Raw genomic sequence first — 15,142 nt, 5'->3', positions numbered from 1 at the left:
GGAGTGGAGGGGAAGGATTGATGTGATTGGTCCAGAAGGAGGGTGGCTGTACAATCAGCTTCTTCTGAAAGCATGGCTCAATGAATGAACACTCTTCATTTCAGGTAGCCAGCCAACACAACATTGAGGTAAATGCTACTATGCCCAGGGATAAGCCAAGTACGTTCCATGCACAGATGTTTCTCAAAGCTTTAACTGAGTGTCTGACTACTGTTCTGATATGGATTTGTACTCTGTTCTTTTCCAGTTCTCCTCCACAGCTGGCCAATTACTTGACTGACTGACTGAAACTGACGGTTGAACATTGGTTGGTTGACTGAGGTATTCTCCATCTATCGTCCACTAATCCATTGTTTTCCTTGCAGATCACGTTTACAGATATACAGACAGATGGCTGACAAGCAGATCAGGTAAGTGCGGATAAGGATATTGATTGAAACAGAAGAATCTGAGAGGATTTTATCACATGTTTTAATTGATGTTCTAGTTTGAGTCTTGAACTAATTCCTCCACTATTTTCCCGCTCTCTCATTCTTGTTTTTAACTTTTGTTATTGATTGGTCATTGTCACCTTTTTGATCCCGTCTCACCCTTCTCTCTTTCTCTCCCTCTCAGTTTACCTGCCAAATTGATCAATGGGGGAATTGCTGGACTGATTGGTGTGACATGTGTATTTCCTATTGACCTAGCCAAGACCCGTCTCCAGAACCAGCAAAATGGTTCCCGTCTCTACACCAGCATGTATGCACAAAGCTGGTAAACACACTCTTTTAACCAGTCAAAAAAAAAAAAAAAAAATCTAAAACGAACTTGCAGTTTGCTTGTAGTATCTGCTTACCTCTGGTTGATTCTCTGAGGTCTTTGCACAGTAATCCTTTGTGTTCACTACACAGGTCAGATTGCCTTATCAAGACCATCCAATCAGAGGGGTACTTTGGCATGTACAGAGGTAGAACAAAATTATGTGTGTGTGTGTGTGTGTGCTTGTGCGTGCGTGCGTGCGTGTGTGTGTGTGTGTGTGTGCGTGCGTGTGTGTGGTGTGTGTGTATGTGTGTGTTCATGCGTGCGTGTGTGTGCACACAGGTTTGAGCATGTTCTTTGTTTATGACTCTGTGTCTCTATATTTCTTTGACCATTAGGTGCTGCTGTGAACCTGACTCTGGTCACTCCAGAGAAGGCCATCAAACTAGCTGCCAATGACTTCTTTAGACAGCACCTGTCCAAGGATGGGTGAGTAGTGCTCAGAGGCCTCTTTCAAACACCTGTCTGTCAAATACAATCATACACCAGTCGTAACTGACTGGTACACCAACCTCTTGCCCACTCTGATCTCTTTGAATAGATGTACTTGAAAGATGTAGTGTATACTATATCAGCTTTAACTAACTTCTTGTTTGGATTTGATATACATATCACAAATAGGATTTTAATAATATCTTCACTATGTGCTGGGATCTAGTGGTAATACGTTAGAAGTATAAATATTTTGTAAACATACAGCATGGTTGATAGGACCAATCCCACAGGCCCCTGCAGCATTATCCGCATGACATACCTGGGCTATCTTTAGCGTCCCTCAACATTTCCATGGGGTCCAACAACATGGCTGATAAATTATTGAGTGACCTGCGCTAGTGAACTGGTGAATTATTAACATGTTTCTAAGACTGTGTGAATCCGTGAGTGTGTGTATGTGTTTGTTTATGTATGTTTCTTTATGTGTATCACTAATGGTATGTTTATTGTTTAATGCATGTTTATGGTCATGTCCTTTGTGGATAGAAACAGGGAGTTTTATGTTGTATGCATTTTGTTTAATGTATGTAAATCACTTGAGATAGCACCAGACCATCCAGAGAAATTAGCAAAGTCATTGAACCAAAATGATTATGACATTTGTTCTCTCTCTCAGTCAGAAGCTCACCCTGCTGAGGGAGATGCTGGCGGGTTGTGGTGCTGGTACATGTCAGGTAAGATCAGTTTGGGTATCAGCCTCAGACAGCTTTCTACTACCATCTTGTGGCTCAACAGTCTCTTTGTCTCTCCATCTCTTTGTCTCTCCATCTCTCTGCCTCTCCATCTCTCTGTCTCTCCATCTCTGTCTCTCTGTCTCTCCATCTCTCTGTCTCTCTCTGTCTCTCCATATCTCTGTCTCTCCATCTCTCTGTCTCTCTGTCTCTCCATCTCTGTGTCTCCATCTCTTTGTCTCTCCATCTCTCCATCTCTTGGTGCAGGTCATCATCACCACTCCCATGGAGATGCTAAAGATCCAGTTACAGGATGCAGGGCGGATAGGTGAGAAATGGGTAGAAGAAGGAGAGAGGAGGTTGTATGTTCCCTTGTTCCCAGTCAGGGTTTCATGACTAACCAATGTCTTGTCAGCCAAACAAACACAAACAGATCACAGAGATCTGATCAGTTAGAACCAGTAACAGCCAGCATTGTTATTGTATCAATGTACAATAGTTATTTTATTGCTTGACCACATTTGTGACTCTTCCTTGTGTTCCTGTGACTCCTCAAATGTATTTTTGTTTGTCAACTTCTCCTGGTGCATTCCTGCTTCTCTGTCCCTGATTGATGATGTCACACTGATGATACTGATGATGTTGTGTGTGTTATGACACATGTAGAGGCTCAGAGGAAGCTGATGTCCCAGGCTGCAGTTGGGGCCCCTGGGGGCCCAGTGGAGTTGAGGTCCCATACAGCAATGCAGCTCACCCGGGAGACGGTAAGGACATCTCCGTACAGCAATGCAGCTTACCTGTGGATGGTAAGGACAGTCGTGTGTGTGTATACAGGTATGAGTGTGTATACAGTTGTAAGGTTTTTCCGTGCATCGGCAAGACAGAACAGCTGTCTCCAGTAAGAGAGTGGTCTGTGTCTATTTGTCAATAACAGCTGGTGTGAGAAATCAAATATTAAGGACGTCTTGAGGTTTTGCTCGCCTGACATCGAGTATCTCATGATAAGCTGTAGACCACACTATTTACCTAGAGAGTTTATCTATACTTTTCATAGCTGTCTATTTACCACCACAAACCGATGCTGGCACTAAGACCGCACTCAACGATCTCTATAAAGCCATAAGCAAACAAGAAAATGCTCATCCAGAGGCGGTGCCCCTAGTGGCCGAGGACTTTAATGCAGAAAAACTCAAATCTGTTTTACCTGTTACATGTGCAAGAAGAGAGGAAAAAAAACTCTAGACTACCTTTACTCCAAACACAAAGATGTTTACAAAGCTCTCCCTCGCCCTCCATTTGGCAAATCTGACCATAATTATATCCTCCTGATTCCTGCTTACAAACAAAAACTAAAGCAGGAAGTACCAGTGACTCACTCAATATGGAGGTAGTCAGATGACGCAGATGCTAAGCTACAGGACTATTTTGCTAGCAAAGACTGGTATATGTTCCGTGACTCATCCGATTTCATTGAGGAGTATACCACATCGGTCACCTGCTTCATCTATAAGTGCATCAATGACGTTGTCCCACAGTGACCATACGTACATACCTCAACCAGAAGCCATGGAATGCAGGCAACATCCGCACTGAGCTAAGCTGTTCCAGACGACTGTGTGATCACGCTCGCCGCAGTCGATGTGAGTAAGACTTTAAAAAAAAATGTTGAACCACCTTTTTCTCCACAATTTGTATCTTGTCTCATCGCTGCAACTCCCCAACGGGATAGGGAGGAGAAGGTCAAGTCATGCATCCTTCGAAACATGACCCACCAAACCGTGCTTCTTAACACCCGCCCGCTTAACCCGGAAGCCATCCGCACCAATGTGTTGGAGGAAACAGCACCAATTGTGCGCCACCCTATGGGACTCCTGATTACGGCCAGTTCTGATACAGCCCGGGATTGAACCCGTGTCTGTAGTGACGAATCTTTAAACAGGTCAACATTCACAAGGCCGCAGGGCCAGAGGAATTACCAGGACGTGTACTCCGAGCATGCGCTGACCTACTGGCAAGTGTCTTCACTGACATTTTCAACCTGTCCCTGGCCGAGTCTGTAATACCTACATGTTTCAAGCAGACCACCATAGTCCCTGTTCCCAAGAACACTAAGGTAACCTGCCTAAATGACTACTGACCCATAGCACTCACGTCTGTAGCCATTTAGTGTAGCCATGTAGCCATGAAGCCATGAACACACCAAGACAGTCGTGAGGAGGGCAGGACAATGCCTATTCCCCCAAAGATTTGGCATGGGTCCTCAGATCCTCAAAAAGTTCTACAGCTGCACCATCGAGAGCATCCTGAATGGTTGCATCACCGCCTGGTATGGCAACTGCTCGGCCTCCGATCGCAAGGGGCTACAGAGGGTAGTGCGTATGGCCCAGTACATCACTGGGGCCAAGCTTCCTGCCATCCAGGACCTATATACCAGTCAGTGTCATAGAAAGGCCCTTATTTTTCTTAAAACTGCATTGTTGGTTAAGGGCTTGTAAGTAAGCATTTCATGGTAAGGTCTACCTGTTGTATGCGGCGCATGTGACAAATAAAATGTGATTTGATTATGCCTGCCGTGTACCCTGTAAGCCAATTGATACAGTATGTGTATTACAGTGATTAAGACCAGAATTCAGACCATGACATGGGGAAGTCGGGGACGGCGGAGTGACAGACTGCATCAGGTAAACTCTCCTTCTCACTCTAACTCTTCCACTGCTTCCCTCCTGGTTTTGACAGGCCCTTTCTGATCAATTATATCCATATTATCTGATGGTAGAACATTACAACATCTACTGGTACTATGAAATAAACTGAGAAGGCATTTTAGACTAGAAAATTCAGTAAATGTCGGATAAAAAATGTCGCGACCGTCCTGATGGAAACACCAGATTTCTCATAAACTTTCCAAATATTTAATAAACTAAATACAATAGACAAGGTTGGATCTTTTTGTCTGTAAAATGAATTATGCGAGAGATGGTGGCGGAAAGGCTTTAAGTGCAAATATTGATTTAATAAAGTAATCTTGCAGTCACAAGATGAAATGTGTGGTCCTCCCTCTCCGACTTTGGAAAGCATACAGTTTATTAGGCTACAGATGAAATAAACTATGATGAACTTCACAGCATGGTTAAATTGCAAAGTGATGAGCTTGATGCTCCTCTCCCAAAAATATTGAGGGTCTTATTCTGGTGACAAAATTAACAACCAGTGCTTGGCTGCCATTTGACAATTAAAAATAATCTCGCTCTCATGTCCATAAACTCATTCTGATTTGTTGTGGCCCCCACAATCATTTAAGTTGCCCATCCCTGATGTAGGCTATATTCGCACTGTATCTACGAGCTGCTGGCTAGAGTGCATGTGCCAATACCAGAGTGGGCACATTCGCTATATTAACTCAATATTTTTTGTAACAAAACCATCAGTTGAAAATGTGATGGAAACCAATTGAACTTTTAACCGAGAAAGTTTTTTATGTGCACTACGTTATCATACACAGAATTTTATCTGCAAAAAGTTATTTGATGGAAACACGTATCTGGTGGGAAAATGCTCAGATTTTATTCATGCGGATTTGAGAATATTCACATGAAAATCTGCCGCAAATTGGATGGAAACCTCGCTATAGATTAAGATTTGAGATGTATATTAAAAAGGTTTTGTGGCAAAATGCTATATATCCATTATTTAGCTGGAATGGAATGTTTGTATCCTGCAGATTTGACATATAGACATATTACTTTATTGATAATTTTGTAAAAATGTATTTTTTTATATTGATGTCACCAACAGACATATCAGTAGACAGGAATTCTAATGATATCTAGTTTATGTACACCAGTGGAGACTGCTGAGGGGTGGACGGCTCATAATAATGGCTGGAATGGAGTAAATGGAATGGTACCAAACATGTTGTTCCCATTGACTGCATTCCAGCCATTACTGTGAGCCGTCCTTCCACCAGCAGAGTTGTAGTTCTTGACACAAAACGATGTGGCTGGCACCTTCTGCCATACCCTGTTCAATGGCACTTAAATATTTTGTCTTGTTTCAATTGTCTCAAGACTTAAAAATACTTGTTTAACCGGTTTCCTCTTATTCATCTACACTGATTGAAGTGGATTTAACAAGTGACATCAATGAGGGATCATATATTTTACCTGGTCAGTCTGTCACGGAAAGAGCAGGTATTCATTTAAGTGATAATGCTCTCGAAACGGGTGTTGATAGGCCCAAGATGAAGTCGAGGGCTGGCAAACTGTGCCAATATATCCTCTAAACACCAGCTTTGAGGGCATTATCAATTTATTCAACGGGTTACCAACATATTGTAGCGACCCGCACAGACAGCTGTGTGTTATGTGTTAGGCTAGTAGGTGGTTGTGTTGTACTTACTAGTACCCAGTGTTCGCGGGGTCCGACATGCCAATCAACCTGCTATCTGCCAATCACGGGAATGCCTGGAATGTTCTGATGCCGGGCATCCTGGAGGTTGGCGGAGTAGAGTGGAGGGGGGTTGGGCAGGGGGATGGAGCATTGGAAGTTAAGACCAGGTTTAGCCTTTGTTCTCTCTCTTATGTCTGGCCTTCACAAGAGAAGGTCACGGTTGGCTTGTGGTTATCTTTCACTTATTTGGCGTGGGTTACGGCCAAACAGTAGCCTGTGTAAAGTTGGTTTAATAAACCGTCAATTCGTAAACTCAATCCTCTGTCTGGACAATTGTTCCTTTATGATCTAGTCAGGTCATTACAATATTCAACATATTTTAATAAAAATGTCATTTTGATGAAATTATTCTTACTATTTTATCCTTCACGAGATATATCCCAACATAAATCTAAGGTTGCTCCCAAGCCGGCTGCTCGTTCGTTCTATCGGTTCGGTTGCCAGTGACACGACTCTGTTTTTTCTGTATCTACGGACAAACCTAGTCGTTCGTACTAAATGTTCCATTTCCATACTGACTGGCAACATTCTTATCCCTTGCTTTCTAGCTAGCTAACTTACAGTCACATCAAACAGTGCAGCCAGAATAAAAGCAAACTGGCTGCATTTGCGTTTGTTTAAGCTGTTTTCTAGTGACATTTATTTGGATACATCCATAACAACAAGCTAATGATGCGCAATTTCCTCTGAAATAGCTTTGACACTTCGCTGTTTTCTCAATGACATTAAAATCAGTCTTGAAAAAAGGCGCAAATTGAAGGTGGCTCCACACGAGCAAGTTTGACCAGAGACCAGTATGACGACACACCAAATGTGTTTGATGCATCGTGGGAAAAGAGCAGGAATAGGCTTTTTTAGGCTACGGTTTGAAGTGATTGTGTTAGCTGTGTTGTTGGCTAGCTCCTCTGAATACCCAGTGTCCTAACAATAACAGCGGGGTCAATGTTTTGTGTAACTGTTAATAATCACTGCGTGCAATACAGTTTCAGAAACCTTTCATGTTGGTGTGTTGCGTGGTCATTGTTCCTTTTATTTATTAAAACACTAATTAAGCAAGTTCAAGGAATGAGTGTTTTAATAAATAAAAGGAACAATGACCACGCAACACACCAACATGAAAACAGCGTCAATAACACCTGAGGAAAGAACCAAGGGGAGTGACAGATATAGGGAAGATAATCAAGGAGGTGATGGAGTCCAGGTGAGTGTCATGAGGTGCAGGTGCGTGAGGCGATGGTGACAGGTGTGCGGGATACTCAGCAGCCTGATGACCTAGAGGCCAGAGAGGGAGTATATGTGACACCAATGTAAAATTGGAGTCATGAGAAGGGCTAACCTATGACCTGACCCATCACCTTATATATTACTGCCCCCCAGTTGTGACATCCCAAAAAACACACAAAAACTCTACAACCCATATTTCTTCTAGCCTCCCACAAATGCTTTATCTTCTTAACACTAAAACTGAACCTAAATAATATAAAAATGAAATATATATATTTTCATACAACTTAATCTAAATAGAAACTAATACGGATGTACAAAACAAACAGAAATAAAAACAAATATAAAAACAGCTGTCTCCATACTGACATGTCATTATGCTACCAACATGATATCATCATGATAGCACTGGCCATAAAAGTTTAAAACTAGTTTAAAAAAAAAAAACATCTTTTTTTGTTACCTTTCAAAATTCAAATATTTGGTAACACTACATGGAGGTACTGTTTTAAGTACAGGTATTTGCCAAAATAAAGGAAACACTTGAGTAAAGGAGGGATACAAAGTATTTTGAAAGCAGGTGCTTCCACATAGGTGGGGTTCCTGAGTTAATTAAGCAGTTAACGTCCCATCATGCTTAGGGTCATGTATAAAAATGCTGGGCAGGTCATTATTTTGGCTATCATGGCTTTGGCCCGCAGGATGACAATGCCTCCGTCCACAGGGAAGGAGTGGTCACTGATCTGGTTGGCTGAGCATGAAAATTATGTAAACCATATGCCATGGCTATTTCAGTGACCAGATCTCAACCCAATTGAACACCTATGGGAGATTCTGGAGCAGTGCCTGAGACAGTGGTTTCCACCAAAATACAATGATTTGCAATTGAGGACTAAAGCTAAATAGGATACAGTAAAGCATTAAAATCAGTCTTTTTTTCTGATGTTGTGTTGTTGCTGACTAGAAGAGGCAGTGTTAGTTAGCCATTCTCAAGATGCCAGACATGGGTTATATCCAGAAACGGGTAGGCCTCACGAGATGCTAAGAGGCGTATGTACTTTAAACTATCCATATCATTTTTGTTGTTGTTGCAGTATGCCCCATAAAAGCTCACTAGGTTTTCTAATGCCTTCTTTGTGAGTCATTGGAAAACCTCCCTGGTCTTTGTTATTGAATCTTTGCCATATGTACAGTATATACTGTAGTCTAGTCAATGCCATCCAATTAAACTATTGCTGTATATATACTATTCTATCCCATGTATTTTTTATTTTATTTATTTTATTTCACCTTTATTTAACCAGGTAAGCCAGTTGAGAACAAGTTCTCATTTACAACTGCGACCTGGCCAAGATAAAGCAAAGCAGTGCAACACAAACAACAACACAGAGTTACACATAAACAAACGTACAGTCAATAACAGAAAATAAAAATCTATGTACAGTGTGAGCAAATGTAGAAGATTAGGGAGGTAAGGCAATAAATAGGCCACAGAGGCAAAATATTTACAATTTAGCATTAACACTGGAGTGATAGATGTGCAGATGATGATGTGCAAGTAGAGATACTGGGGTTCAAAAGAGCAAAAAGATAAATAACAATATGGGGATGAGATAGTTGGGTGTGCTATTTACAGATTGGCTGTGTACAGGTACAGTGATCAGTAAGCTGCTCTGACAGCTGATGCTTAAAGTTAGAGAGGGAGATATAAGTCTCCAGCTTCAGTGATTTTTGCAATTCGTTACAGTCATTGGCAGCAGAAACTGGAAGGAAAGGCGGCCAAAATAAGTCTTGGCTTTGGGAATGAACAGTGAAACATACTTGCTGGAGCGTGTGCTACGGGTGGGTGTTGCTATGGTGACCAGTGTGCTAAGGCAGGGCTTTACCTAGCAAAGTCTTATAGATGACCTGGAGCCAGTGGGTTTGGCGACGAATATGTAGCGAGGGCCAGCCAACGAGAGCATACAGGTCGCAGTGGTGGGTAGTATATGGGGCTTTGGTGACAAAAAGGATGGCACTGTGATAGACTACATCCAATTTGCTGAGTAGAGTGTTGGAGGCTATTTTGTAAATGACATCGCGTAGTCAAGGATCGGTGGGATAGTCAGTTTTACGAGGGTATGTTTGGCAGCATGAATGAAGGAGGCTTTGTTGCGAAATAGTAAGCCAATTCTAGATTTAATTTTGGATTGGAGATGCTTAATGTGAGTCTGGAAGGAGAGTTTACAGTCTAACCCGACACCTAGGTATTTGTAGTTGTCCACATATTCTAAGTCAGAGCCGTCCAGACTAGTGATGCTAGTCGGGCGGGCAGGTGCGGACAGCGATCGGTTGAAGAGCATGCATTTAGTTTTACTAGCATTTGAAAGCAGTTGGAAGCCACGGAAGGAGCGTTGTATGGCATTGAAGCTCGTTTGTAGGTTTGTTATCACAGTGTCCAAAGAAGGGCCAGATGTATACAGAATGGTGTCGTCTGCGTAGAGGTGGATCAGAGAATCAACAGCAGCAAGAGCGACATCATTGATGTATACAGAGAAAAGAGTCGGCCCGAGAATTGAACCCTGTGGCACCCCCATAGAGACTGCCAGAGGTCCGGACAACAGGCCCTCCAATTGGACACACTGAACTCTATCTGAGAAGTAGTTGGTGAACCAGGCGAGGCAGTCATTTGAGAAACCAAGGCTATTGAATCTGCCGATAAGAATGCGGTGATTGACAGAGTCAAAAGCCTTGGCCAGGTCGATGAAGACGGCTGCACAGTACTGTCTTTTATCGATGGCGGTTATGATATTGTTTAGGACGTTGAGCGTGGCTGAGGTGCACCCATGACCAGCTCAGAAACCAGATTGCATAGTGGCGAAGGTACGGTGGGATTTGAAATGGTCGGTGATCTGTTTGTTAACTTGGCTTTCGAAGATTTTAGAAAGGCAGGGCAGGATGGATATAGGTTTATAACAGTTTAGGTCTAGAGTGTCTCCCCCTTTGAAGAGGGGGATGACCGCGGCAGCTTTCCAATCTTTGGGGATCTCAGACGATACGAAAGAGAGGTTGAACAGGCTAGTAATAGGGGTTGCAACATTTTCGGCTGATAATTTTAGAAAGAGAGGGTCCAGATTTTCTAGCCCATCTGATTTGTAAGGATACAGATTTTGCAGCTCTTTCAGAACATCTGTATTCTACAGATATACAAAATATTCTATCCACATACCGTTCAAAATGTCTATACATCCCATCACACATATATATATATATATATTTACACTTTGGACTCATTGCGTGTCGTAACATTTATATATTTCTTAATTCCATTCTTTTACTTTTAGATCTGTGTGTATTGTTGTGAATTGTTAGATATTACTGCACTGCTGGAGCTATTAACACAAGCATTTCGCTACACCCGCAATAACATCTGCTAAATATGTGTATGCGACCAATAAAAATAGATTTTATTTGTAAACAAGAGTAATAGTGACCAGTAGCAGGATGAATAATGTTGAAGTCGGAAGTTTACATACACCTTAGCCAAATACATTTAAACTCAGTTTTTCCACAATTCCTGACATTTAATCCTAGTAAAAATTCCCTGTCTTAGGTCAGTTAGGATCACCACTTTATTTTAAGAATGTGAAATGTCAGAATAATAGTAGAGAGAATGATTTATTTACACTTTTATTTATTTCATCACATTCCCAGTGGGTCAGAAGTTTACATACACTCAATTAGTATTTGGTAGCATTGCCTTTAAATTGTTTAACTTGGGTCAAACATTTCGGGTAGCCTTCCACAAGCTTCCCACAATAAGTTGGCTGAATTTTGGCCCATTCGTCCTGACAGAGCTGGTGTAACTGAGCCAGGTTTGTAGGCCTCCTTGCTCGCGCATGCTTTTTCAGTTCTGCCCACAAAATGTCTATAGGAATGAGGTCAGGGCTTTGTGATGGCCACTCCAATACCTTGACTTTGTTGTCCTGTGTCCCTGTGCTTCACGTTTGGGATGGTGTTCTTCGGGCTTGCAAACCTTCCCCTTTTACCTCCAAACATAACGATGGTCATTAAGGCCAAACAGTTCTATTTTGTTTCATCAGACCAGAGGACATTTCTCCAAAAAGTACGATCTTTGTCCCCATGTGCAGTTGCAAACCGGAGTCTGGCTTTTTTATGGTTTTGGAGCAGTGGCTTCTTCCTTGCTGAGCGGCCTTTCAGGTTAGGTCGATATAGGACTCGTTTTACTGTGGATGTAGATATTATTGTACCTGTTTCCTCCAGCATCTTCACAAGGTCCTTTACTGTTGTTCTGGGATTGATTTGCAGTTTTCGCAACAAAGTACATTCATCTCTAGGAGACAGAAAGCGTCTCCTTCCTGAGCGGTATGACGGCTGCGTGGTCCCACGGTGTGTATACTTGTGTACTATTGTTTGTACAGATGAACGTGGTACCTTCAGGCATTTGGAAATTGCTCCCAAGGATGTACCAGACTTGTGGAGGTCTACAATTTGTTTTCTGAGGTCTTGGCTAATTTCTTTTGATTTTCCCATGATGTCAAGCAAAGAGGCGCTGAGTTTGAAGGTAGGCCTTGAAATACATCCACAGGTACACCTCCAATTGACTCAAATGATGTCAATTAGCCTATCAGAAGCTTCTAAAGCCATGACATCATTTTCTGGAATTTTCCAAGCTGTTTAAAAGGCACAGTCAACTTAGCGTATGTAAACTTCTGACTCACTGGAATTGTGATACAGTGAATTATAAGTGAAATAATCTGTCTGTAAACAATTGTTGGAAAAATGATGTCCTAACCAACTTGTCAAAACAATTGTTTGTTTTAACAAGACATTTGTGGAGTGGTTGAAAAACGAGTTTTAATGACTCCAACCTAAGTGTTGTAAACTTCCGTCTTCAACTGTAAATAGATACTAATGGTAATGGAAATCAATAATCAATGAACAGCAGCTTAGGTGTGAGGGCGAGCAGTAATTGTGTAACCTGTAAGATAAAGGTGCAATCCATAAAATGTGGACATGAAAATTATATATATATATATATATATATACTTCGGTCTCTGACATTGCTTGTAATATTTATATATTTCTTAATTCCATTCTTTTACTTTTAGATCTGTGTGTATTGTTGTAAATTGTTAGATATTGCTACACTCGCAAAACATCTGCTAAATATGTGTATGCGACCAATACATTTTGATTTGATTTGTAAACAAGAGTAATAGTGACCAGTAGTAGGATAAAAAGATAGATACTAATGGTAATGGCAATCAATAATCAATGAACAGCAGCATAGGTGTGAGGGGGAGCAGTAATTGTGTAACCCGTAAGTTGTGGACATGCTGTCACGTTCCTGACCTGTTTTCTGTTGTTTGGTATGTGTTTATTGGTCAGGGCGTGAGTTTTGGGTGGGCAGTCTATGTTTTCTGTTTCTATGTTGGTTTTGGGTTGCCTGGTATGGCTCTCAATTAGAGGCAGGTGTTTGACGTTTCCTCTGATTGAGAGTCATATTAAGGTAGGTTGTTCTCACTGTTTGTTTGTGGGTGATTGTTCCTGTGACTGTGTAATCCACATGGGACTGTTTCGTTTCGTTCGTTTAGGTAGTCTGTTCCTGTTCTTGCGTCCTTCGTCTATATGTAAGTTTGTTTGTTTCAGGTCTGTTGCCTTCGTTTATTGTTTTGTAGTTTGTTCTAGTGTTTTGTCAGTGTTTCGTCTGTTTTGAAATAAATCGTTATGTATTCATCACCCGCTGCGCCTTGGTCCGTTCATACACCACCAGACGAACGTTACACATGCAAATTGCCTTTCATGTCTATGTCTATTAAATACCTGTATTCTACCCTACTATAGTAGTCTATAATGAATCATATCATAAGGAATCATTCTCTCATATTAGGTGAGAGGCAAACTTTTGGAACCTCATCCATCATGACAATTACGACATTAAAAGCAGAAAAACAAACTGCATTGCCCCCATTAGTCTTATTAATGCAGACACATCACATTTTGATGCCTTGTTTTTTTAAGCTGTAGGCCTAGTTACACAATTGAGGAGTATCCTACGTATTGCCCAAGGCTTCAGAGCAGGTCCTCTAATTCATCTTGTCATGACCTGGAAATTTCTCATCTTGTGTTCCCGGACATACACTTCTGATCGTAATAGCTTGGGAGGACGAAGTTAGGGAATTCCAGCTTTTGGAAAAACAGAACTCCTCCCTGGTCTGAGTGGAATATAAGAACAAGCTGCAGACCACAAACCAACACGAAACACAAGGGAGTTCAAACTGCCTGACTGACTAACTAACTAAGGAGCTAGAAGGTAAGTGATAACTCTGTTATATGAGGCAGTCAGAGTTTAAGTTGAATAAATTATCTGTAAATATGTTAGCAATTCATAAAGTAGCCTATGCTCTCTCACCCTCATGTTTCCTTCAGTTTGTCGCATCTGCAAGTATGAAGCTGCTTCTAGCTGGACTTGTTCTGACCCTTATTGTGGGGGCTCAAGCTCAGTGGTACCACTTCCCTGGTGAAGCTGTTCAAGGTCCGTTTATACACTTTAATCATTGTTTCTTCATTGTTGACAGAAATAGATACAGAAACCAATAGCAACAAATCTATCAAGAGCGACAAATCATTCAAGAGTAACAAATCATTCAAGAGCAACATGTACTGTATTTGAGGACTCCTTTAAAGTCATTGTTATTTCTTGAGGCTAGTGGTTTGAAAAGTTGTAAAGTTCCTTGAAAGTGTCAAACTCGACATCTGTGTCCTCCTGACCCTGCAGGTGCTAAAGACATGTGGCGTGCATATGACGACATGAAGGACGCCAACTGGAAAAACTCAGACAAGTACTTTCACGCTCGGGGCAACTATGATGCTGCCAGGAGAGGACCAGGGGGCAGGTGGGCAGCAACAGTCATCAGGTGGGTGATTCTCAAATATCTGTGAGATGCTTATAATGTGGTTCAGTTGGTCATCAAATTATCTCATAAAAACTTTCTCCTTTCTCTAATTAGTTCTTTATGCCACTCTTTGTTAAAAAAAAAGTGTCTGGTCAGAAAGACAATTATACCATTATTGGTTTACTGTGGTTGGCGAGTTACTAATGTAATATTTCTCCTCTCTCAGTGATGGCCGGGAGAGGGTTCAGGGTTCCAGTGGTCGAGGACACGAGGACTCAGCAGCTGACCAGGAGGCTAACCGCTGGGGACGTAATGGAGGGGACCCCAACCGCTACAGACCCAATGGACTCCCAAGGAAATACTGAACTTAAAAAAAAGGAGGTTACTAGCCAAACTGAAGGACCACATTCCAAACAAACATATTGCACCTAATTACTGCTTTTGGTAAAACTGTCATATTCTCAAAAATTATTTTGCCCAAATGTTCTGCTAATAGACAGGTACATGGTACTGAAACTTAGTATACAATATATTTCAAAAGTGTTGCAAAAATAAAGTGATTATGCAACCAGAGACCGAATGTCTTTCTGTATTCAGTATGAT

The 15,142-nt window shown here is 41.6% G+C and overlaps 2 protein-coding genes and 1 long non-coding RNA gene across 7 annotated transcripts in view; 2 read left to right on the top strand and 1 right to left on the bottom strand.

Annotated features, from left to right (window-relative positions):
• The first annotated feature begins 61 nt into the window (after positions 1-61).
• Positions 62-13,909, top strand: LOC120036137 (mitochondrial glutamate carrier 1-like). Of its 4 annotated transcripts, none has more exons than XR_005474429.1 (10): positions 62-159; positions 366-410; positions 616-756; positions 894-949; positions 1,140-1,230; positions 1,913-1,970; positions 2,235-2,295; positions 2,634-2,731; positions 4,581-4,648; positions 13,801-13,909. XR_005474429.1 is itself a non-coding variant. In XM_038982610.1 (9 exons), exons 2-9 carry the CDS (start codon positions 391-393, stop codon positions 4,581-4,583), a joined length of 528 nt encoding a protein of 175 aa, XP_038838538.1. In that variant the 5' UTR covers positions 62-159; positions 366-390; the 3' UTR covers positions 4,584-4,888. The 4 variants fall into 4 exon arrangements, 1 of the variants encoding a protein (XP_038838538.1); XR_005474430.1 differs by having other exon boundaries at positions 63-128; XR_005474431.1 differs by having other exon boundaries at positions 65-159; positions 616-741.
• Positions 2,186-15,142, bottom strand: part of LOC120036145 — a 32,731-nt gene continuing 19,774 nt past the window's right edge. For both annotated transcript variants that reach the window (XR_005474432.1, XR_005474434.1), the window contains one exon: positions 2,186-2,764. This is a non-coding gene — a long non-coding RNA (uncharacterized LOC120036145). The remainder of the gene's footprint in view (positions 2,765-15,142) is intronic.
• LOC120036140 (serum amyloid A-5 protein-like) lies at positions 13,843-15,114 on the top strand. Its single transcript, XM_038982615.1, has 4 exons — positions 13,843-13,956; positions 14,073-14,178; positions 14,422-14,560; positions 14,766-15,114. The coding sequence occupies exons 2-4, from the start codon at positions 14,091-14,093 to the stop codon at positions 14,902-14,904; spliced, it is 366 nt and encodes a 121-aa protein (XP_038838543.1). The 5' UTR covers positions 13,843-13,956; positions 14,073-14,090; the 3' UTR covers positions 14,905-15,114.

The sequence above is a fragment of the Salvelinus namaycush genome, unplaced genomic scaffold (assembly GCF_016432855.1).
Source record: "Salvelinus namaycush isolate Seneca unplaced genomic scaffold, SaNama_1.0 Scaffold122, whole genome shotgun sequence".
NCBI lineage: Eukaryota > Metazoa > Chordata > Actinopteri > Salmoniformes > Salmonidae > Salvelinus > Salvelinus namaycush.
This window is presented reverse-complemented; position numbering and strand designations above follow the sequence as displayed.